The sequence below is a fragment of the Rhipicephalus sanguineus genome, chromosome 4, assembly GCF_013339695.2.
Source record: "Rhipicephalus sanguineus isolate Rsan-2018 chromosome 4, BIME_Rsan_1.4, whole genome shotgun sequence".
In the NCBI taxonomy this organism is placed as follows: domain Eukaryota; kingdom Metazoa; phylum Arthropoda; class Arachnida; order Ixodida; family Ixodidae; genus Rhipicephalus; species Rhipicephalus sanguineus.
Genome location: NC_051179.1, coordinates 56,948,443 through 56,974,107, shown reverse-complemented (window position 1 = coordinate 56,974,107; position 25,665 = coordinate 56,948,443). Strand labels below are relative to the sequence as shown.

Genomic DNA, 25,665 nt, shown 5'->3' with positions numbered 1-25,665 from the left:
TGAGTGCACTCCTGTTTCATGTTTGTTTCCATTACTTTCAGATACCTGTGACGGAGTGGAGTATGCGGCTCGACGACCCACTGACGCTCACAAAGAACTTGGTCGACCAGTTGGCCGGCACCTTGCCTGCTGCTGACGTAGTGCATTATTAAAGACGATAGTCTTTCTTGGGATACTTAAACGGAGAAATTTTGGTCTGTCTGTCTTTCTGTTTGTCGGCACGTCACTCGATTCAGCCACTCGGCCAAAGTTGAACAACTTGCCCAAGGGCCAGCCAACTTGAACTGGTATGGCTGTTTATACTTGTGAACCTTGTAGATCAAAAACTATCACGCATATCTGAGGCGCAACATCACTAGGTAAGTATTAGGTGGTGTGTTCTTTTAATAGAAAATGCATACATACGTAATTCTAAAGACCCTAGTTTCTTAAGCTGCGCTGAAAATGCGACTGCGCTGAAACTTGTCTTCTCCGTGTCCTCTGCACGAGCTCATTGTTGTGTTTCGGTTTCGGTTCTGTATTGCACTATACGAATGCCATGGGGCGTCGCTCTGGCATTCCTAGTTTACCCAGGCGACGTGTAAAGAAAGAGTGCGTGGAGAGTACTCGTTGAGTGCGGACGTTTCTTCTGCTTCAGCGCTTCGCGCCAAACCACGTGTTCGGGCTGGCTGGTGTCCCCGCCGGTCGCGTTGGTCCCCGCCGGTCTTCGCCTGCTGCTGCGCCGGGACTACCAGCCCGCAACACAGCACTCGCGTTTCCCGACGTATTGCCAGATGGCGTCCATATCTCACACAGCGCCTCTTCTATCGTCTTTAGACGACATTTACAGCGAAGCACGCAGATACGCGGCCAATTTTTAATTTGTGTCCGATACATGTTTCTGCAGAGAGACTTTCAATTTGTCTTCTGCACACATATTTCCTTATTTCTGCGAAATAAGGAAATATGAAATGCTTCGAGCTCCTGTAACATTGGGTGCATCTGCTATTTCGAGCTGGGCGCACGGGATAGTTTTAGCGCAGCATCTCTTCGTACCAGTGTGGCAGCGTACGGTCATATCAAACGTTGTGGGATGAAAATCTGTTCGCAACGACCGTACTCTCGCACACTGCAGGCACATGTCCCTTGGCGGGGCCACAGAATTCTTATAACCCCAAAGTTCGTACGAGTCGTGATCGTATCCCCCGCGGTTCTGCATCCTTCTCATCAATGGAGCCTTAAGGAGCTATCAACGGAGCCTTAAGCACGTTTATATATGTAAACGATCGCCACAGGTGAGATTCTCTCAGCAGCTGGAAAGTCAACCTCACCCGTCCTAAGTGGCTTTCTCACAATGCCTTAGTGTTGCATTTCACTGCTTTAAAGTGGAGCGGCTGCGGCTGCAGCTGCGGCGCGGCATATAAGTAGCCCCCCCCCCTTTCCGCTTTCTTTTTTTTTTTAATCTGAGCGCCAAGTGACAGGCTTATATTCTGAACCTGACATGGTGGTAAGGAACATCAGGCAAACGGCGTTAACCGAGATTAATATTACTATGTGCCTATTTTATATTCATATTATAGCAGAAATAAATGAAACAAATATATTTTACCCATTCTTTATGCACGGTACTAGATGTTCTGTGAGGGTGCGGTAGTTTAATGCGACGAATGCAGCCTTCTAAGATCCACTCATGGACGCGCCGATCTCGGAGCCCAGGCGTTAACACCCTAGGATGTAACGAACATCGTCCGAAACAGGCCACACAAGCTAACGCTATCAGCTTTGGCTTTAGCATGGGCTTTGGATCGGTTTCCGCGATCTGCATCTAAAGGTGTCGGAAGTGCCAGCGCCTGGAAGTGCACTGTGCGCGCTGATTGAGCATATTTGAGGCTTAGCAAGCTCTCTGTTCCCTTGGCAGCTTTGCCTTCTTCGCATTTTGGATAAATGCAGTGAAATGGCACCAGCACATCGGCGCTGCTACAATGCATCGTTTCAGAAGAAAGTAATCATTCACGCCGAATTAACGAGCAACTTATCAGCGTAGCGTGAATATGGTGTTTAAGAAAAAGGTGTACGAAGTAGGCGCCAGCAGAGGGAAAAGCTTTCCGCGTCCGCAGGGTCGCGAAAATTGTTCTAGGGCCCGAAGAAAGGCAGATATTCTGTCATCGAAGAAGTTAAAAAGTGGGTCAAGGAGACTGGACAAAGGCCCGAGTGTGTTCTACAAGGACATTCAGGTGAAAGCTCGCAGTGTTGCGAATGACCAACTTTATGAGTCGAAATGAGCCAGGTCTCGGGAGGCGCACAACTGTTTGTCCAGAAGACACCTGATGAATATGTTGAAGAAACTTAGAGGACGCTTGAGCTTCACCTTCAAGGGTAGAACGCGATAGCGTAATCGAGCTCCGTGCGCATCGCCTTCAACCGTGCAGCAAAGAGGAATGCTTGTGCGTGTAGCATTTGCCGTTCCGAACTACCCTAGAATGCCTACTGCAAGTAGAGTTGCGAAAGGTGGACGAGTAACCGAAGAGAAGTGGATGGACGTGTTACAGGTGCTAGCCTCGCAGCATCAACAAACCCACTTGTTGCCTCCCGAAAAAGTCCCAACCGCGCCACGAAAAGAAAACGACAGCGTTTTTAAAATTGCTGGCCTGGTGTATCACATGCGCAACGCTTTTCAAGTCGTTTTCACACCGCGGTACACTGGTGTGATGCAATAAAGCATAACACCATGTACAATTAAAGATGATCAACCCTCTGCAGCATATTTAGGGTGTCTACCGATCAGGAATTCTCGGGAAAAACTAGGGAATTTGTGCCCCAGAGAGGGAAAGTTGGCTGTGATTTTTATTGAAAGGAAACTAAACTTGCGGTAGTGCTGCTCGAGTTACGGAAGATACGCTTTAATGTGGCTTGTGCAAAGTGTGCCCTCTCCACAGCCAGCCTCCCGACTTTGCCGCCTAGAGATTGCGCCATAATAAACAGTGCCACAGAACATTCGGCATTGGGACGCTTCAAATACATTAGAATCTCAATGATACGAATCTCGCGAGGCCATGGAAAATGTTCGTGCCAGCTGAAATTCGTATCACCGAAAAACACGGAAAACTGGTATGCCAAGTTAGAGCGCTACTGGTTTGCCTATAGTGTGTGACAGACTAGTGCACATTTATATTTGTTTTTCAGAGCCGCAGCAAGAAACGCACCGCTATGAATGACTGCCAGTAGTTTCTACTCATCAATGAACATAATGGTGTTCGTAAATAAGCGACATGTGCTCGCGAGCGTGTAAAGTGCAACGTTCCGTACCGCCGTAGCAGCTAGTACCCCTTAACAATTTTGGCGGGGGGTGGGGGAGACAGCAATTCAATTCAAAATGCATGGTTAGTATAATTTTGAGAAGCAAACGTAAGAGAGTGGGGGGGGGCAACGGGGGGGGGGGTGGAGGGAGCTGGTTTTGAACAGGATCCGACTCAACAACTGGTGTCCACAGGGTAGCGAGCTTCTTGTAGGCGGCAGTGTCCTTAGCACTGTATAGTAGTATTCAAGTCTCCGCACCACCATCGTCTTGTGGTCACCACTCGATCTCGGTGATACGTGAGAACTGTCAAGTACCCCTCCCACACGTGCACACGAGTTCGTGAAACGTGTGTGCGTTCTCCATCATAACGGACAAGCATAAGAGAGAGAGAGAGAGAAATAATAAAACGAGAGAAAGGCAGGGAGGACAATCAGAATTGTAGCATCCGGTTTGTTACCCTACACTAGGGGGGGGGGGGGAAGGGAAAAAAGATGGAAAGAAAAGCGGAGAGAAGAGCTGGCGCGCGATAAAAAAATATAAACAAAGGAAGGTGTACAGTGGGAGTACTAAAGCCTATTCAATAGGCCACTAGCACGCAGAAAGTTCAGTAAGGCCTGTCGCTGTCACTGTCGCTAGCTGCTGTGTTGGCCCGCCTTGACGACAGACCCCTGTCGGAACAGTCAGTGCTGGAATGCCGACCCGACAAGTATAAGCACTACATATGGGCTTACCGCATCTGGTGTTGGTAATACCTATGTTACCGTTGGCATCGTTACGCAACTGTAAACAACTGGTTATATAACGCATGTGCGACTCTTCAACATATATATGCATATACCATTTACGCCTATATTTAGCGTCATTTCGTAACGTCTCGCTCACGGTAAAAAATTACGCCACAGTCACCTTCCCGCCGCATGCTTCGATTCCCACGGTACTTGGGATCTGCCGAATTTTTTTGTAGCGTTACCTACACTGGCCTAGCCGAACCAGTTTCGCATGCCTCCTCAAGAGCCGTGCTGCGCATGCGCGAGGATCAGTGATGTCACGCAGCTGGCGCACCGGAGCCGGCACCTCGCGCGCGCTCCACAGCCGCCGCCGGTCTGCGCATTCCAGAGTGACATCGTAGCCGTAGCAGACGGACTGGCGCCAGCGCACGCGCAGCTATTCGCCTTCGCTGCGCAGTCACCGGCTGACACTGCGCTGGAGCCGCTTGATAGCGCCTTTGACTAGCGTTTGCGTGTGTTGTATAGCCTTGGAGAAGGAGAGTGCAAATGCTGCTCAATGGCGCAGAAGAGCGGAGAAGCTTAACTCATCGGATCCCGAAGTAGTTGCCTTGCAATTAGCGGTGGAGCGTAGGAAGAGTGACCAGAAGAAGGCTAAACGTGGTGCGAGGACACGAAAAGTTAAGAATAATCAGCTGAACCTTTGCTAACGCTACGTATATCCTGGCGTAGCCGAGGTGAGCCATTGCAACATTTTTTTTTTCAGAAGGCATCGGCACGGCGTATTCCGTCTTCCTTGCATTCGTCAGCGTCCGGAACGGCCTCGCAGCAGCGTCATTCCGCTACCAGCGGAACGCGACTATGCCATTAAATTTTGGCGAAATATGAATTTTCCTGGTTTGTGAAATTCTCCATGTTTGCTTTGCATCTTGTCCTACAGGGGGCTTCCAAAAAGGCAGTTTCTTAGCGCTGGTGTAGACGAGGACACATAGGAAGAGACACTAGACACATGAGCGCCCATGTGTCTAGTGTCTCTTCCTATGTGTCCTAGTCTACACCAGCGCTAAGAAACTGCCTTTCCATTATGCACCAACAAGCCCACATCGCTACGCTTCTAAAAAGGTAAGCATTTATTGGCCGACTCAGAAAGAAAGCTATCGTCCGTCCGTCCCTCTGTCACGTAAGACGATCATCACCGCTATAGCGAAATCAATTTAGGGAACGAAATAAGATTTCTTGGCGTTGCTGGCCATGAACCGAGGCATTTGACGTCAATATATGCGTTCAATGAGTCTCATTTCATAGTGGCATTTATTGTTACACTACACTCAAGAAACTTAGACGATTTTTCATCACTTCAATTAAGTCTCCATCATCCCTTTAATTACCGCCTCAGTTCTTTGGCTTTATATCATATGTTGTTTGTCGCTTGACTATTCATTAGCATCAAATATATTTAGCATTTAGTAAACTAAACATGATTTATTAAACAGTTACCTCCTCTCCCCCACCCCCCGACGCCCCGTGTTTTTCATCTTCGTTCAACCTTCAATAAAAATAAATAGATCCCGGGGCTCTGTTAATTTGTTAGGCAGGCGGAACCGTATAAACTGTTTGGGCATAAACTGTTTCTTGGCGTTGCTGGCCATGAACCGAGGCATGAACCGACGAATCCCTACCGAACTCTGATCGGTAGGGATTCGTCGAGTGATGATTAAGGCGGCAATCAATTATTCATTAATAGATAAAAAAAAAGCTCGCCTGGCTGTCAACCGCGTTTCCCGCTTGAGCCGTGAGAAATCACGGCCAAGCTAGAGGGGAGGCATGACGCGCGTCGCGTTTCCCGTTGCGCATCTAGCCCGGCCGTGGTGTCACACTGCTTTCTCTGATTACGCCCTCCCTGTGCGAGTGGAACGGCCTTCGCAACACTAGCAACGGAGCGTCGCCTGAGCCGATCTCGGAGGCCACGAGTAGGGCATCATGTCACTAAGGAGCCCGACTGCGAGCGTTTCGGTAGTCTCACCGAACACCACCTAGAAAAAATGGACCATAAGCTCGGACCCCATGCGAGACACTTTTCCTGATGTGTATGTTCATTCACTACTTGCTTTCAGGGAAAAAAAAAACTGAGGAGCGGCGAAGCATGCAGTGTGCGCCGGTGTTCCCCGCAGCAAAACCTTTACTCTTTACTGCTTTTCTCGTCAACGATCCACTAACGCACCCTCACTTTGCAGATGTTTTAAGCAGCGGTGTTTCAAATAGATGACATTACTGTAGAGGTGCACGTTTGTGTCTCTGGTTTTAGATTAGAAACTCGAGTGCCTTGGTAAATTTTGTCGGGGACCTTGCTACCGCTGCTAAGCCAAACATATTGTTTTAGGCAGTAACGACGAACCTTTAACTCGTAATATGCATAGAATGGACCGGTGGCGAGTAGTGGGATTTACAAAATTTTTGTGGCGCATACCCGTTTATGATGGACCGTGACGACGGCATGACACGCAGACAAGGCGAGACCCTGAAATGCTTCGCCCCTAAAACTCGACACCATTCCAATCTGTGAAGGTGGGTGACCAACGGAGCTGACGGGCGCTCTCCAGCTTGTTGTGCCTCAGCACAAAGGCCACAATGTCATCGACTTTCCAATAAAGAAGGATACTGGAAAACGGAGTCTTCGCCCAGCCGGCCCCGTCAATTGACGTCAGTCGTCGCTGTTCTACGCTGCGCAGCGACTGAGCGCAGCATTCCTGTGGGGGATGGCAGAGACAAACAATGGCGAAGTCAACACCTGCGTGCTGCTCATACCAGCGCATCCCAGTTCGGAGAACATGGAGGAGAGTCGACACCTGCGTGCTGATCATACCAGCGCATCCCCGTTCGGGAACATGGAGGAGGGTCAACAAGACAATGGACGGCTTCACAATTTAAGGCCGTGCCGGTCCGTGGTTAGGGAGTCGAACCAGCCGACGTGGTCGGGCTGGCAGTCATGTTGACTGAGAGCGAAAACATGTAAATAGTCTGTACATAAAATATATCCTTCTTCACCTTGCCCTTACTGACTACTCCGAGCACGATGCACACCCGTGTTCGCACCGGACATGCAACCCGAGTTGCAACAGCGGTTGCAGAGGTGGGATACAACGACGCGTATTCCCAGCAGCGAGCCTGAGGGACGACATCGGACCATAACGGTGGCGGTAGCGATGGGCCACGCACATCTTTCCTAACAGTGGTGGCAGCGGTGGGATGCCACGACCGCGTATTCTACGCTGCGCACCAGATGGGGCCTACCTCACTCCTAACACAGTCTCTGCTCTCGTAGGCGTTCTTCACAAGTGCGCTCTTCCTCGGGCCTTAGAAAACCAGAAACAGTGCAAACCCAGGACAACAGGACATAGACGGACGAAGCGCTGGTTTACAACCGTAGTTACCGCCTATTACAACCACTGACTTCAGGAGAGTAGCCAAGGGGGCGGGTGGGTTGGGGGAGATCGACCCCCCGCCCCCGAAAATTTTCAATTTTGCTTACGTATATATACACGCACACATACAAACGCACGGACGAACATAGTTGAAACATCCCGAAAAAAATTTCTGGCTACGCCCCTGGCTGACTTACAACCGTGTAACCGTAGAACCATAGGGTTGTTAGTCTCTGCCGTAGGGACTGTAACCGTAGGGTTGCAGCACCAGTCCTGTTCTCTCTTCTACCGTCTCTTGTCCGTTGCGTTGTCCCAACACCATGAACCAGTACCAGCTGGCCCAACTTTCCACTCTGACGTTGTAAGTCAGCGCTTAGTCCACCTTTGTCCTGTGGTTTGCGTTGTTTTCTATGGACATTCACCAACCGGCCCAAATCAGCACTCTAGTGCTCCTCGGGCATTCGCACAATGTGCTGTCGGCCCATACTTGCCACGCACGACTGCGCCAGCGCAGCGCCTAGATCCGACTGACGTAGCGAAACACGTACGAAAGGCGTAACGTTCCACTGAAGCGTTCCGTAGCTCACTTGGTGTCGCAATGCCTCCGGGATCGGCCCACCTTCGAACAATCTACGATGTCAATTGATGACACCTTCATGACATCATAAGATGTAACAAAGTTTGGTGTGATTTCTGGCGTCACCATTACGTCAAACGGTGGCATCATTATGTGGCGTCCATATCTCGCTCGGAGAAAGTCACGTGGGCTTGATTCGGTTCGGGACGGACGCGGACGGACGTCGCAAAATCAAGCAGGTGTGCCATTTAATTAATCGACGATCCCTATACTCGAGACCGTACACGTCAGCCGTCTGAAGGCGTACTGCGATCCCGTTATCGTGTCTTCACCGTGAGTGTTCAGGATCGCTACAGTCAAACCCGACTTTTTCAAAGTCGAATGAATTGAAGTATCCTTTATATCGAACTATGTATTTCGAACATGAAGATGCTTTGAAATCAATGAATAGGAAAATCAACGGCTATATCGAACAATAGTAGCCGGAACACTTCATATATCGAACATTTGGCAGCGTGCACCGCCCCAAGAAGTTGGCTTTTCCTCACGAGAGGTCGGCTTTTCTCACGGAAGGCGTCTTTACCGCATGTATTTGGGACAGCCAATGGTGTGATATAGGAGGGCATAGAGTTTCCTATAGATACACTGGAGGGAACTCTGGCGCTAGTGTGTAAGGGGCGCTGTAACGCATGGCGCTTCAGCCAGCATGGGAATGATGGGTAGTACACGGATTTGTCTAAACTTCGTTCTTTCGGCTCTGTTTGGCTCCGCGTCGCCTGCATACGCTTTGTCGCAAAACGAAGTTCAGCAAAAGTCAGCAGTTCCACAGTTCACAACGGTTTATTATTCTATCCGAAACGAACGTCAAAACACAGCAGTAAACAAAGCCACAGGTGCGTTCGAAGCCGTAAGCACGAAGATTAGGCAGATCCGTGTATTACCCATCATTCCCATGGTGGATGAACGATCGCAGAGCCAGAGTTCCCTCTAGGTATGCTACTCTAGGTAATTGTAGGAAACTCTATCATAGGAGGGCGCCGCACGGAGCGCGTAGAAACTACCGCTTGCCATCACATGCTTTCTCCCATGATTCGTTGCTTTCTCCCAACTTTCTCGCAGGACTGCGGCGACCCAGTCATGCGTGGTCTCCATGGTCGCCGTTCGCTCCTTCCCGATTCTCTGCTGCCTTTGTTAACGAGATGGCTGCCATGAAACGGAAGAACCTGCTGTTGTCCGCGAAGCTTGCGGTAATCAACAAAGTCGAAGGCGCAGAAGTCTGGCGTCGCCGCTGCGTACAGCATCCCAATATGGACGCTGAGTATGATATTAAAGAACAAGGCGGATATTAAGGCGAAAGTGGACCAGAGGCACCCGTCGCCCGACGACACAGCTGCGCATAAAGATGTTGATGCGCTGTTTACACCGATAACGCATTTTCTCGCGTATAACCTGCCCTGAATATTACGCTCATACCCAACTACAAGCCAAGGAATATTAAAAATTAAAGAAAAAATATCCCCACATATTGTCGTGAAGTTGGCTTTCTTGCATTACGAAAAATCAATGCCGTGAATCCAGCTTGCGCACAGAAACCACGGTAAGTTCTTTAAAAGTTTTATGTCGAATTATACGATATATAGAACTGATTCCTGTTTTTCTGCGAGTTCGATATATGAGGGTTTGACTGTACTCCTTTCTTGCGAGGTCACTGCAGTGAAGAACAGAACATAGATGGATGGCACTGTTGGCGCTTGGCCCACGAAGTGAAGACGACGAAGACCCAACCCTCAGCGGTCTATAATGGCGCAGACCAACCCCCAGCGGTTATAATGGCGATCAGATAATGGCGACCGCGGATCCTTAGTGGGTGAAGTCAAGACCAATTTTAACTTCCGATCTTTCTTCCCCCGGAAAGGCGGCCCCTATGGCAGGCCGCTGCGAGAAGCACGCCACCACTTCGTTTTCATTTCTGCATACATGGTGGAGCTTGTTTTGTTTTGTTTTTTCGGACTCGACAAACGGGGGGAGGAGCAGTGGGGAGAGTTGCCCCCCCTGATGGAGCACTCTTTGCATGCCTATGCGCATCGCCAGTGTCTTTTCAATCGTCGTCGCTTTAAAGACAAATTCTTGGACACTGCTCGATGGGTTCCGCATCAGTACCGCGAAGTACTCCTGCTTTACTCCTCGCATTAGGAAGGAACTTTCTTCTCTTCGGGCGTTTCGGGGTCTACGTGGCGGAACAGTCTGGTTATCTCTTCCGTAAACAGCGGCACGTTTTCGGTGAGGATTTATACTGTCTTCCTTGAGAGTGTAACTCCTTAACGTGTGAACACTTTAAAATCAGGACTGCTCGTATTGGACCATCAATTGTTGACTTCAAGAAAGGCGCTCTTCAAGCGTGACTTTTTTTTTTTTTTTTGAAAGGGCCAACAGCCTTTTGGAGATAAGATATGAATACCGCAGGCCCGAAATCGCGATCGCCGGATCTCGAATATAAACTACAATGCTTACTTTCGCAATCATTTTTTTTTCTTGTGGGATGACGAATTACGGGCAGTTATTATTCCTGAGCAGCTGTGCGAGCTTATTATAACTGACTCAAGGAGTTCTTCAAACATTCGATTTCTAATGTTGTTGAGTGCGCAGTGTTCTTATTTCGGAATGCAAAGCCCCCTCGATTGTCTTGTGTCTTGTTTAGATCCAATTACTTGCAAATAGCGTTCAGCAAAGGTGTTGCACAGACTGAGGCCATTGGCGACAGTTTTACCGGAGTGCCAGCCACGATCTTCGTGCTATACAGCGGCGAAATTAAACTTTCCAACTTTAAAACAAGCCATGCCCGGCATGTTTTGATACTACACACTCGAACGCCAGCGGCTTCGACGTCGACAGGTACTTATATTTCGTCAAAAATAGAGGGAACGAAAGTAGATGTTCTTTTTGCCGCCACCGGTCAAAAAAATTAGCGAAACCTGGCAACACTGCTGATTACTTATAAAAAAAGAAGTCAAAGCCAGCTGATTATTGGCCTATCTTGTAATTCGGGTGCGTTTTATTTTCTGGCAGCGCAACTTATAAAATGAGACCCCTGGTACTATTGGAAAGGGAAGCTATGCGTTTGTGCCTCGGACTTCCAAAGTTTGTTGCTAACAATGTGTTGTATATGGAAGCGCGACTACCATCTTTGTTAAATAGATTCAAAATACTATACTGTTCAAACATCCTTAAAGATATACGATTCGCCTGAGAGATGATCATTTTACGTTTTCATTGAAAAACCGAGTTTATTCTTTGAAAAACAACGGTCGTGACTGCACACCCCACCGATTACATTTGTACAAGCGTTGCTACAATCACTGAATGTAAAATTAAACATATTGGCTCAACAGGTATTTTCAATTCAACTCTTCACATACAATTTGACGATATTTTCTCATCTAATGCGAAACAAATGCCATTTCGGTATCTAAATAACCAGTTAGAAGATTATATAGCTCATCTGAAAATAGGCAATATAATTGCGACTGATGCATCAGTATCAAATGAAAAGGCTGGGGTTGGCATCTTCTCTCCTTCTCTTGACTGGTCTTTTTCGGTTCGGCTTCCAGATTATACTCCTATATTCATTCCAGAATTATTGGCAATTGTTCTAGCATTACGCAAACTTCCCTCAAGTAAATCAACAGCAGTGATAATTACAGATTCTCCCTCAGTATCTACTGCACTTTCTGCGGCAACAAATTTAACACTCATTAGTAGGTTTATCACCTAATACCGGCAAATTTACAAAAAGTTCAGTTGCTATGGGTACCAGGCCACCGCGGATTATATTTGAACGAAATGGCCGACTAATTAGCCGCAATATTCCTGAGTGGACCCCTCATCCCAATTTTACCAGATACGGCTTACGCAACAGCATTAAAATTTAGAAATGCTTGTTTGGGGCAAAGCGAAATAGGCCAATTCTCATTGGATAAATTTAAAGACTTCGAACATCTAAGATATTGCTGGAATAAACAGTGGTGTTTATCTCGCCAGTTAGAAGTTTCTTACACCATATTACGATATAGAATTACGCAATTGAATTATTAGCTATGTAAAGCTGGACTCAAGGCGTCCTTGTTATGCATGTTTTGCAATGAAATTGAAACAATAGAGCATTTATTTTTATTTTGTCGCCGCTATCCTAATCAGAGAAAAAGATACCTTGTAGTTCCATTTCAGAAGTTAGGATTGGCAATAAATGTTCCAGTAATTTTATCATTTGGCGGCACTTCGTTGGGTTATAGCCACAGGGATGTCTGCTCTGCTGTGTTCGGTTACATAAATGAAACAAAAAGATTACCGTGTTAGTCTATTTTTCTCTGTTCATAATCTTGATTTGAAATCAGTGATTATTTATCTTAGATGGCCCAAACGATATTCTCACAGCTTGCTCGTTAAGCAATTTTATTTATTCGATGGTTCATTCTTAATCTCCAGATTTTTTTAGTGTCATAGGTCTTTACCTTAAGCATCCTGCCGCCCGGTTCTTGGCTCATCCCCCTTTGTGGGTGAGCGCCATCAGGAAGAGGACATCATCATCATCATTATTGGCCAACTGACAGTAGTAGTATGATTCATCGACGAAGAAGACGAAGAAGAATGGTCATGGCTCCTCTAATATTGGGCTACTGGGACTTTCGAGGCCGGGCCCAGGCCATACGAAATCTACTGGCCTACGTGGGCGTTGAGTACGAAGACAAGAGGTACGTGTCCTACGTTTTCAACCACAACAAGAGAGCGGCACTGATCGGCGGGGCTCTCGGGGCTGCAGGGCCGTCCTAGACAACACGTATACCCAGAAAAAAAAAAGTATATACTATGTGCATTGCTTCTTTCCGTATGTGTATTCTAGTTGTGCAGACAGCCCTGCAGTACATTGTGCCAACGATACCATAAGCTGCTCTCGGGCGTCCATACTTCCCATTGGGCCCGCCAAGCAAGCTCACATTGTAACGCGAATTCATTACTCGTAGCCCTGACATCAACGCGACAAGACTTTCGAGCACTCACGAGCCACTGACATACACCTCGCATCTTGCCGCCGCCTGTGACGAGTGTCAGCTGCAAGGGCGACCACGTGCTTTGCGGCGAAGTGGCAACAAAAAGAAATGCAGGGCGCGTTCGGAGGGCCAAATTCAAAACTTATTTTCTTCCCTAAAAGAAAAGATGATTTGAATAGACTTTCTTCATTACTTAACGATGAAGCCTTCTATCAAACGCTGCATGACGAGGATTTTTACTTTGAACGCATCAGTATGAAAAATACCGTCAAACATGCGACAAATCGCATATTATCTCTAATTTCACAATTTTTTTCGGGAAGATATGAAGTCTATTTCACTTCTAGACATTTTTGTACTAAAATACACTTTCCTGCAAATAATACTATCATTAAGATTCGTTAGGGAGAGTTCGAGATAGCTCAGGAAAAAATCACGAATTTTGAAGATTTTTGTAGTTTTTGAAAATACGTAGCTGGTAGTGAAACACGAAAATTTGGGAATCAATAAATAGGACAACTAAACAGAACCTCTGTAATAGCTCAAGCGCGGTTTCAAAGCTCAACACGCAAAACAGAGTTTTACACATTTTTCTATCAATCACAGTTTAACAAATGCAAGCGAACTTCGAGGGGTGCCACGAAGTCAATTTTTTTCGAGCGAAAACGCTTTGCCACAACGCTACATGTGGCACAGGAAAAAGGCACAAATTTTATCAGCAAAATCTGCGATGTGCGAGCGCCACGTCTGGGACACTTGGCATGGCATGACCTTGATGCAAGTTGAAGCTCAAATACATATCTGCGTATGCAAAACTATAATATACACCACTGTAATATGCTCATACACGCAACAAAATGATTAATATCGACATAAAAGTTGGGCAACCTGAAAAATAGTCACACACAGAGCAGCCGTGGCTTAGTTTACAGACGTTACTGATTAACAGCCAGGAATGCACTCGACGCCGCTCAGAAGCATTCGTCGCTTGCACTTCACACATCCTCAAATGGAAATGCAGCTGAACTCAAACCACTTCCAGTCAGTAAAGTGTGAAATTTTTGAAGATATTCGCGAGATGCGGAACAATTGCCGTCAATCCTTGACGGCGTGGCCATCAAGGATGCCGAAATCAAGGGTTAACGCGGCAGCACATGGGCAAGTTGGTTGGCATGCAGCCCGACTGGAACATAAATGCACACGACTAACACTGGAAGAAAAACAGGAGGCACAAGCACGTATTGTTAAATCCTGGCTAGTTTCGTCACCCAGCCTTATAATTAATTACACGCTCTACGCAGAGAACGGTAAGCTAATGACCCAAAGGACTTGTTCGGTTCAGTGCGTTTGTGCACAATGCTCGATATCGTTTCACGGTTCCTCTACACACCTGTGCTCGCAGAATAAAATCTGAACCTCATATATGTATATCGACTGCTTTATACTGGTGGTAGAAAACAAATTTCGAGGGAGAATACTTTCTATAAGGTTTTGTTCAAGTATTTCGTGGCGGTGGAATAAAAGCCAATCCAAGCACAAGATGTAAAGCCGATATGGAGGATTGCACGCAGCAGCAAATTTCTACTTCGCGAACATTTAATGGTGAATGCCCGTTTCGGTGGTCGCAGAAATACGATCAGAGACGCCGTGCCGATTCTGCCCTCCCCGATCACATTATGCGTGGGCGTATTCTGCACCGGGTACGTTTTTTTAAAGGATGGAGGAGTGAGCTCCCCAAACCACAGCCTCGCTAATCCACTGCTCCGCACCCATCGAGGTTGCCATGTGCAGCTCGGCGCCCGAAGTCCATGACCGTAAGGTCAGCGCGGCCGTATACCCCGGGGTAGGCTCCCTTCGGTTGCCTTCCTTTTTGGGATAAATAAAGGTTCTCTCGTCCTCCATCCGACGACAATGTCCGAGGGGTAGAGTTTCCTGCAGTAAAACGCTACGCTTACGCATTACGTATGCAATTGTCAAATGAGATTCTGTGCGGACCTTAATTAAACAGAGTAAGGAGCACGCTAATGAACTCTAGGTGATCGAAATTAATCCACAGTCGCCCACTAAGACGTGCCTTAACATTAAAAGAGTTGACTGTTGGGCGAGTTGGTGTTTTGATATAGAAAGCACCGTAAGTAGCGCAACTAGACAGGATACACAGCTCGTCTGTTCCTTGCTGTGTGTCATGTCTAGTTGCGCTATACTTACGATGGTTTCTGTGCCTTAACATCGTATCGTGGTTGTGTCGCGTAATGCCCTCGGCTTTACGTTTTGTTAAAGAGTGATGTAATGTGGACCACCACGCTACACATGGTTGCTGTGGTGCGCTCAGGTACAGCCACGGCCAAGGAGCGGTGCCATCTCGCGACGAGTGGTTGGCGGTGAAGTACAAGCTGGGCCTGGACTTCCCCAACCTGCCGTATCTTATCGACGGCGAGGTGCGCATGTCACAAAGCTTGGCCATTCTGCGTTACCTGGGCCGTAAGCATGGCCTGGTACCCAAGGACGAGGAGGTCGAGCGACGGGTCGATATGCTCGAACTTCAGGTATGCACGACATGTATATGCAGTGGGGTCGTCATCATCATAGCCTACGTTTAGTTTGCCGAAGCTCTGGAACACCTGATACTGATACAGATATCGTGACTGTTTCGGTGACAAACAGCTTCTTGCTGTCGGCAAATTTGCGTATCACGCGTTCAGATATCGTTCCACAACAGTTACTGTGTCTGACGTCGCATTTTTGCGTACACATCACAAGAAAAAAAATATCGCGGGTTGTCCAACGCACTCAGCAGAACACACGCGAAGCGACACTTCAGTGAAATAAATGTAAATGCTGTGTAAAGAGGCACGTGACACGCGGAATATAATACGTATATACTAAAAACACATTCACGCGCTACAGCATCTGTTTCGCTGCAGGCGCTTGAATTAAGCGGTTGAATAATACCCAACCAATACTACTGCATTTCGCGTCGTATTTTTGTCTGCGTACTCCTCTCCCCAATTAACGTGGCAAACTGGGTGAGTTCATACGCTAAAATCTTCGAAAAAATCTGCATACACTCCATCGCAAGAGTTCTGTGTATGCGAAAGCATGGTGTCTATGTATGCGGAACCATCGATCGTGTGAGCGTGTGGGAGTCGAAGGTTCAGCCATATGTGAACATGCAGGGTATCGAACCCTGGACCTTCGGTGCTGTCGGTTTCGCACATTCGGCTTTTGGAGTGTGTAAGCATTCACACCCTCGACTTTCTGAGCATGTGGGCGCTGTAATTCTGTAACATAATTTAACTGGGCATGTGGTTGTGTAATCCCGACGTTTCTCCTGACGTTTAAACTCCTGGTGGATTCTGTTGCACCTTTTCTTGACGTCAGCGACACGATTGTGCTATTCGAGCCATGATAATGCGTGCGACAGAGACGGCCGGCTCTTTCCATCTCTGCTTCAGCCGCGCTCATCCTCAGCGCTCGGGCGATTTTACTAGCGCGTATCAAATTAGAGTTTGTACGGAGCATGGCCGCGAATTCCGCCGAGAGTGTCCCTACAACTGCTATCGCAATATTATTAAAAAGCCGGCAAAAGGGGTGCAAAATGCATAATCGGCGTTCCGTTTTTTTTTTCCTTTGCCAGCAGATCATGGACGTGGCGACGCAGATATCTACCCTCTGCTACGACCGGGACTACAACGACGACAAGCGGCGCAAGTTCCTGGATGACGTGGCTGAAATCCTTCGCCAGGTCGAGGTGTACTTGACCAAATACGGGCCTTTCGCTGCGGGCCGCAGAGTCACTTACGTTGACTTCCTACTCTATGAGGCCCTCGAGGTTGGTGGTGGAGGGAACCGGGAGCAGAAACCTGTGCTCGCGTGAGGTTGTAATCAACAGTTTACCAGGAGCTGAGCAAACAAATTCACGCTCGAATTTTGTCCGCTATGTTCGGAAGTATATCTTGTCAGACGGCAACCGATGAGAGCAAAACTTCTGACAGCGACAGCCCCCATTCCTGTTGAGGATTAAAGTGCGATGTCTGGGAAGCTGCTGCAATGGCTGACGTCATATTATGTTGTGGAGTTGAAAACGATAAACATGACGAACTTGGAGTACACTCTAAAAAAAGATATTGTTTTAGTTACTAACTAGCGGTTACTAAACGCTTGTCACATATGTTTCAGCTCAATAAATAAATGATTGACATGCCAAAGTGCGCAAAAAATAGTTTTACAGCTATCTCTTAAGGAAATGAAAGTTCCGGACCTAAGTTACAAAAACCTTACGGTAAAAAAAAAAAAAACCTTACGAAGGGAATAATTGAAATATCGAAATCTGTAACGTATTAGTGATTTGCGAACTGCCGGTTTTAGCAATGAAACCAGAAAAGGTATGCCAAGCTTTACTTCGTATTTATGGTTACAACGCTCCGTGAGAGATCGAGTGCGCTCGACACAGATGCATCTTACAGGTAGCCGCTGCGCTTAAGTTATACCGCATTCTTTAACATTTATGGACTCTCACGGGGTAAGGGTGGGTCAGTAATCAATGTGACTAGTTGGTGTATTCGTACCTTGAATAACAACGAGACGTCCATTCTTACGCAGTTTACTTATGCCCATTGCTACGCAGGTTATCAGGATGCTCGGCCCAAAATCATTCCCTACGAACTACGCTCTTCTGGTCAAATACTGCGAGATGGTCGCTGCCTTGCCCGGGCTCAAAGAATACCTGGCCTCGGACCGATTCAAGGCCTGGCCAATATGCGCCCCCTCTGGAAATGCGTTGGGGGCGCGGCAAACGCCTCCCACTGATGGCTGAAATATTTATCTCTGGTGCAGTGCTGGAGTCAGTTACAATAGATAAAGAGGACGCGCCAGATAACATCTGGCGCGTTACGGATCTGATTTTCAGAAATGGCCTTTGAGAAGCTCTTGTGCGAGTACACGTTAGCTTGAATTGCGCCGGCGATAAGTGCTCAAGGTCCGGAGCTGCCTCGATATGACAAAGTTCATTAGAGCCAAATGTTGATCACTCACTCACTCACTCACTCACTCACTCACTCACTCACTCACTCACTCACTCACTCACTCACTCACTCACTCACTCACTCACTCACTCACTCACTCACTCACTCACTCACTCACTCACTCACTCACTCACTCACTCACTCACTCACTCACTCACTCACTCAATCAATCAATCAATCAATCAATCAATCAATCAATCAATCAATCAATCAATCAATCAATCAATCAATCAATCAATCTGTTTGATTTCCGTATTTCTTTTACACGGCAAAATGAAAATAAGTGGTAGGAAAAAAATTCAGTTTCGCCGCAAGTGCGAAGCACTTAGTGCGACAGCAACAAATCGTAATGTTATACGAAGTAAGTAGAGCAGCTTTTTTGGATCAGATCTCGCGTTACTACGAAACGCTGGTACACGGGAGTACGGCCGCTCCAGGGGGCGAGGTGGTATTCGGGCTGTCTATCGTCTCAACGCGTATAGCCTTATACGTGCTTGTACAGCACGTATAAGGCTATACGAGCCGTCTACTGATGTCTGTCGAGATAGCGCTCGCGACCATGACCCTTACTTTGACCCTTACGATCACTTTGACTTTGACTTTGACCCTTACGACAAAAAAAAACAAAAAAAAAACGCCAGGCCTGCGCTGAAACTGCAGCACAGTCACAGCGAAAGCTGGGAATCGATGTAATGCGAAGCAGTCGGGAAGGAGCTACATACATCGCATTCTTTGTCTTTGATGCAAATGAAGCCATTCGTGCCATGACATGTCGTTCACTATCGCGTGTTTGTCATGCATACATGCCTGTACAATATGGTATATACGATGCTAATGAAACGTATATTCTGGTATATACAGTGCATGACCTGTCATTTATGTTCGTCACGCATTCATGTCATGCCATATATATTTTGGCATATACCCAGTTAACAAATTGGCCGGAAGCGCACCATGACAGTGTCACGTAAATCAAGCCGTATATGACATGCATGTCATTATTTTCATCTTGGGACCCCTCATTTATGTTTGTCTTGCAGTTATTTTGGTATATATCCAGTGAATGAAACTGCCGCGGGCGCATATTGTATATTCAGTGAATGAAACGGCCGCGAGAGCACCATCAGCGCGGCATGTAAACATAGCTCAGCAAAAAATGTGGAGCTTATTCGGGCTCACTCACGAAATATATTTTGTCCTTAGTGCTCACTCGGACTCGCATTCACCAAAATTTTCCTCAACTGGACTCAGTCGGACTCACACTCACCAAAATATTACGAACTCGGACTCACTCAGACTCAAACTCTCGGCTCGATCTGAGTCTGAGTGAGTCGACTCATGAGTCTGTTAGCGGATAATTAGCTTTTTCGGACATGGTGTCAATGCTTTTTTACACCATTTTCTTGCATAATCTATGCAATTGGTGCCTTTGATCTCTTATTTTCAAATACGGGTTGTCAGTGGTTGCAATCTAATAAGGACGTTTTTATTGAATTAGGTGACTCACATGAGATATTTTTGTCAAGAATTTCCCGTGAAAGATTACGGGAAGGGGGGGAGGTAATGACACCTCCCCCCCTCCTTGTCACTTCTGCCTCTGATCAATAAATATTGATGTGGTGTATGAACGCTAGTGCGTTGAAGTATGTGTGAGTAGACGCGAGTATAAACGTGAACCGACATAAGCCTTATAGTGATGCTGATGTTGATTTGTTACCACCATATGTCGGTAAAAAACGCCAGGCCTGCGCGGAAAGCGCAGCACAGTCACAGCGAAAGCTGGTAGAGCGGCATTTCTAGAGCCCGTTATAAACTCTGTTGTAGTTACTAATAAAAGCACAGTAGCAACGTACCCACTACGGCGCAAATAATTTTTGTGAAGTTGGGAAGCACCCGCCACGATATTATTCGTCATTCTGCGGAGCCGCGAGGTACCATCTGTAAGGCATTATGTGTACTTTGTAGATGCGACGGTTGATGACGACGAAGAATTATGGCTGAGCCCTTTGCAATGGGTTGGAAGCTTTAACCGACCCACTAGTTACGTAATTCGCATTGTGTGAAGTCCGGTCGTTATTTAACTCTTCCACCACGCTTTATAACATACGTTTACGTGAGAAAGAGAGAGAAGTGGTTAACTTTATTGAGACCTGAGGAAATGAATCATGGGAGCCTTATTGGCTTCCTGGGCAACCAATAGAAGTGCACTTGCGAGGAACACACTACGCTATAAATCATCATAATTTTTGTGAAGTACGGAAGCTGCCACTATGCAATTTCTCGTCATTCTGCGGGGAACCGTGGTATCCGCTAAACCCCTGTAAGGCATTACGTGCACTTTGTTGATGCTGTGGCTGATGACGATGAAGAATTATGGCAGAGCTCTTTGTAATTGGTCGGAAGCATTCAACAACCTACTCGTTGCTCGATTCGCATTTGTGACGCCTGGTTGCAGAATTCGCGTTGTGTGATGCATAGATGTTATTTCACTCTTTTATCACACTGAATTACTTATGTTAATGTGGTTCCTTGCCGACATGAAGCTTGTATAGGGTTTTTTTGCAAAGCAGTTTCAAGCACCGGCATGGCTCTGAGCTAGAATACTGGGCTCCCACGCAGAGGACCCATGTTCGAACCTCGTTCCATCCTGGATATTTCAACACGTTTGCTTGTGTAGGTGCGTGTGGGCACGTGTTTTTGCGTGTGTGCGAGTGCATGTGCGCGCCTGCGTGTGCGTAGGTTTGTGTATGTGTGTGCCATGGTTTGCGTGCGCTTGTGTATGTGTCTTCGCGCCTGTGCGTGCGTGAGCGCACGTATGTGTGTATGCATGTCTGTATTGGCGCGTGCGTATGTGCGTTTGCGCGCGTATGTGTGTGTATGTGTGCGCCTGTGCGTGCGTGCACTTGTGTATATTCGCGCGTGTGTATGTGCATGCGTGTCTATCGTGACTGTACCCGCGTGTGGATGTATGTGGGTGCGTGTATCGCGTGTGCATGTATGTACGGGCGTGCGTGCGTGCCTGTATCGCGAGCGTATGTATGTATGTGCGTGCGTGTCTGTATCGAGTATGCATGTATATGCGTGCGGGTCTATCACTTGTATATGCGTGTGTGTATGTGCGTGCGTGTCTGTAGCGCGTGTGTACGCGCGTGTGTGTGTATGTGCGTTCGTTCGTGTCTGTATCGCGCGTGTTGCTCGTGTGTATGTTCGTGCGTGTCTGTATCGCGTGTGTGCGTGCATGTATATGTGCATGTGTATCGTGTGTGTATGCGCGTGCGTGCGTGCCTGTATAGCGTGTGTACGCGCATGTGTATATATGTTCGTGCGTACGTGTCCGACAGCGGCATTGGCACAAAAAGGCTTCCGGCCCAATCATTTCGAGCAATTCAAGTAAACCACCACATTTCTTCTGGCTACCTTCTTTGAGCTCATCAAGACAACAATTAGGAACGAAATTCTCGACTATACTTTATGCTGCATATATTGCATGCGCTTAATACAACTTCGCGTTACGGACAGCCGAAGCGGCGACGGAGAAGTAAACCGCTCTGCCGCCAGTGGATATACTCATTTTTTTTTTCGAAACGCATCCGCTTGCATTTATCAAAGCGTCTTGAAAAATATATATTTGTCATTATGTCCTATCGGAAGCCCACTTTCGTCACGACGGTTTTTAAGCGATAGATTCTCATTTAATGCTTCAAAAGGCCGAATAAACAAGCGCGCGCAGTGATTCTAATGCGGCTGCGGCGAGCCAGGGGAGGGGGGAAATCAGAGGAGAATTGAGGAGGAAAACGCGCGCGCGGAGGAGAGTGTCGCTACTTTCAAAATCAAGGGGCTTTACGCCAAGAGCGCGCCAAGCTCCCTCTTGGCGCGCTTTCTCTTCCGCTCGGAGTCGCCGGACGGAAGACAAGGCTGCGGAACGGAGGGCACGGAAGGCGGCGGCAGCGCGCGCTCGCAGACAGAATCCTGAGGTGAGAGCCCGCGAGGCCGAAGCTGCTCGACAAGCTGCACGGCTGCGGCGAGAAGACCCCGCCGTTCGAGCCCGCGAGGCCGAAGCTGCTCGACAAGCTGCACGGCTGCGGCGCGAAGACCCCGCCGTTCAAGCCCGCGAGGCCGAAGCTGCACGGCTGCGGCGCGAATCGGATCTTCAAAATGTGAAGGACCGTGAAGCGGCGAGAAAGCGCGCGTACCGGCAGGCAGAGCCCGAGGCTGTGCGAGCACGTGAAGTGGCTGCAAAACGCATCAGGCGGGCTCTGCCCGAAGGCGCCGACGTGCGCTTCCAGCGGGACTCGCTTGACAACAGTTTCGGCCATAGTTGCGGTGTGTGCGACAGATTGTGGTTCTCAGACAATCTAGTCACAATGCGTTACACGGAAGATTCACGGTTTACCGATGATTCCCTCCGGAGCTTCGCCCCACTCATCATCATTCACCACGTGGATATGCTGTGATTTTTTTTCGTTGTTCGCGCTTCTTGGGCGGGCGCCGTGCTATCCCGCTGTCGTTTGAAAGTGTCCGCGCGCGCGCTTTATTGACGCGCCCGTTTGTAACACCCCTAAACCACCAACAAACGCTCGCGCTAGCGTGCTCCTCTGCTAGGGGATGCGCGCGTTCCTCGTTTTTAGCGATGCCATTCGTATTAAACTTCATACGGGTCTGCGAAATAACGGGGGCTTGAGAAGTGTCAGAGGAAAATGAGGACAAGCAGTGCTAAGAAAGAGCAAACATCCAGTGGCCCGTAGCTGCTTTGATACAAGGCGCCATAGGTGGGCAAAAAATGTGGATCGCACTCAGACTCACTCATGAAATATATTTGGCCCTTAGAGCTTACTCGGACTCAGACTCACTAATATTTTTCTCAACCGGACTCACTCGAACTCAGGCTCACTAAAAGTTTTCTCAGCCGGACTCACTCGTACTCAAACTCACCAAAATATTATTCATTCGGGCTCACTCACACTCAGATTCACGGCTCTAACTGAGTCTGAGTGAGTCGACTCATGAGTCCGTTAGCGTATAATTAACATTTCCAACCATCCATGATGTCAATGCTCTTTAACACCAATATGTCGAATATTTGTGCTCTATTTGGTACCTTTTAATCTCGTACTTTCAAATATGAGTTATAAGGGGTTGAAATCCAGTAAGAACATTTTTGTTGAAAGACATGACTCACACGAGATATTTCTATCAAGAACTTCCTGTGAAAGAGTTCGCGGGGGGGGGGGGGCTCACCACGCCTGCCTTTCTCCGTAACTCACACCTCTGATCAATAAATATTGAGCTGGCGCATGAACACTAGTGTTTTAAAGTATGTGTGAGTCGATGGGAGTATAGACGTGAGCCGACATGAGGCTGCTTAATTTATCGTGCGAATGATTTGATAATGATGTAAGGAAATCCCTTCAGGGACCTTTTAAGGGAGCGCGGCGCAGCGTCGTTGGGGGAGAGTAGTGAAAGAAGATAGTGAAAAGGAAAAGCCATCTTCTCGAGAAATGAGTACTAACACCAAGGAGCTGAACAATGCTCCCTCAAGGGCCGAAGAAGATAGTATCATCTTTCCACTTCTTAAAGAACAACGTCTCTACCCCACACCAGTCGTCAGGCCGGAGTACCTCCCTCCCCATGAGATAAACCGCAGGGATGCTGGCGGCCCTGCGAATCGAACACAGTACCTCCAACACTGGAGGCGGACACCTTATACAGGGCAACACACTGGAAACACGTCTGGTTTATGGATTTCCCGCCTTTATTTTCTTGCCTTCTCATCGTCATCATCATCATCATAATCACCACTACCACGAGTCACTCGTGCATCGCCACTGTGGATGATCACATATTTAGATATTGACGCAGCACACTAGCCCACAGCCGGTAAGCTCTCTTGAAAAGTCTGGGTGTCTGACCCCAATGAAAGAACAGAGTCTTGTTGCTTATGTAAGTCGTTCTGTACGACGGCACGATACTGTACATGTGCGTGATGTTCACCAAAGTCACGTTCTGCGCCATCCGCAGTAGACCTGTGGCGTAGACGTCATCCACCCAAAAGAACGGAACACTGCCAGTTGCCTTACCCAGCAAGGCCAGCACGGACGCCTTCATGAGGTAGGCGGCGCCACTGCAGAAAGGAGGGTAAATGTCATTGTCGTACTCTTCCTCTGTGACGAACCATTTAGATTTCTTGCTGCGCATAGGCTTGAGGTATATTGGCGGCATAATGGCGCAGTGTATCGTTTCCAGGTTGCGAGTTTCGGTTGCGGCCATGCGTCGCTTGATGTAAGATGCCAGAAGAAACGCATTGACGATGACGTCGTCGTCCAGTTTAACGATGACATCTGTCGATGAACTGAGGCAGCCGTTAGCAGCCAGCCACTTCGTGGCACCGATGAACTTCAATGTCAGGTCCCGGTAGGTGTCTACATGGTCTAGCAGCACCAGGTCACCTTCGCATTCCGCCTCCGCATGTAGCTCCTCGCTCAATTCCGTGTTCGTGGTCTTGCCGACGAAGAAGGCGATAGAGGAGTTCACGAACGTGGCGACAGCCGGATTGCCAATGCTATAGCGCAAAAACCGACGCATGTGGAAGTTATTCGGAGCCGTGTGAACATAGTAGAGCACCCGAAGGGGAAATCCACAGGCATTTTTCACTTTCCAGCCTGGTATGCTGGTTGTGTTCTTCGCAAACGCCAGTGACGAGCTGGCAGTGGCCACAGCGGACACTGGATCACGAAAGGTTGTCTTGGTGGTGGACGATGTAGTAGTGTCTGGCTCGACTGGTACTGATTGTAAAGTTAGGGGCTCGACGGAAGTGGGCTGTGCTGTTGAAATCTTCAAGCCACCAGAAGGCTCAGCGGAAGTCGGCTCAGCCGTTGAAACCTTCAAGCTGTCAGAAGGCTCAGCGGAAGTGGGCTCAGCTGTTGACATGTTCAACCTAGAAGAAGGCTCAGCGGAAGTGTGCTCGGCTGTTGAAATCTTCAAGCTATCAGAATGGTGAAGGGAAATGGGCTCAACTGTTAAACCCTTCAAGATATTAGATGGCACAGCGGTCGCAGGTTCTTGAACGTAACCGCGGTAGGGGACACGGCTCGTCAAGTGCAGGAGAATAAGGCATGCTCCGAATACGACTATAGCATACGCTACTACTCCATTCCACATCTTTAAGTATTTCAGTCTTACTTCGACCCAATAATAAACGTGGTAAGTCATGCCGTGTTCTCACGGTTTGATTTCTGATGGGTGTCTTCAGTGTGAGTTGTGCGAGTCACGGCTAGACGGAACGCTTTAGCAACAAATTTAGCAAGCAGTTTTGTTGAAAGATGAACACACGTTGCCTTCCCGGTCTCTTAACAGAATGACACACCGTTACGAAGCGCTTTCGTTCCAAGAGGTGTCCTTTCGTTCGGTGTCCCGACGGCACGGAGTACGTAGTAAGACCAGACGCAGCTTAATCCGGTGGGAAGAAGAACTCGCACCGTAAAAAAGGAGCAGTGGTATATATACTCTAATCGCAGCGATTCCCGAACGACGTTTATGGCGTATTAGTTGTCCTTAATCGCTCCACGGCGCATAGCTGAAGCACGCACTTTATACTG

At 47.9% G+C, this 25,665-nt stretch overlaps 3 protein-coding genes across 3 annotated transcripts in view; 2 read left to right on the top strand and 1 right to left on the bottom strand.

The window, feature by feature from the left end:
- The window catches only part of LOC119390031 (beta-1,4-N-acetylgalactosaminyltransferase bre-4), a 211,276-nt gene extending 196,487 nt beyond the window's left edge, over nucleotides 1-14,789 (top strand). Inside the window, exon 9 of the transcript XR_007415758.1 lies at nucleotides 14,777-14,789. The gene's annotated coding sequence lies outside the window, so the exon portion shown is untranslated. The remainder of the gene's footprint in view (nucleotides 1-14,776) is intronic.
- Nucleotides 12,652-17,862, top strand: LOC119391220 (glutathione S-transferase Mu 2). Its single transcript, XM_037658894.1, has 4 exons — nucleotides 12,652-12,749; nucleotides 15,379-15,592; nucleotides 16,687-16,878; nucleotides 17,674-17,862. Exons 1-4 carry the CDS (start codon nucleotides 12,652-12,654, stop codon nucleotides 17,860-17,862), a joined length of 693 nt encoding a protein of 230 aa, XP_037514822.1.
- Nucleotides 17,863-23,905: 6,043 nt separating this feature from the next.
- On the bottom strand, nucleotides 23,906-24,997 carry LOC119391219 (beta-1,3-galactosyltransferase 1). Its single transcript, XM_037658893.1, has one exon. It carries the CDS (start codon nucleotides 24,995-24,997, stop codon nucleotides 23,906-23,908), a length of 1,092 nt encoding a protein of 363 aa, XP_037514821.1.
- Between the last annotated feature and the right edge of the window lie 668 nt (nucleotides 24,998-25,665).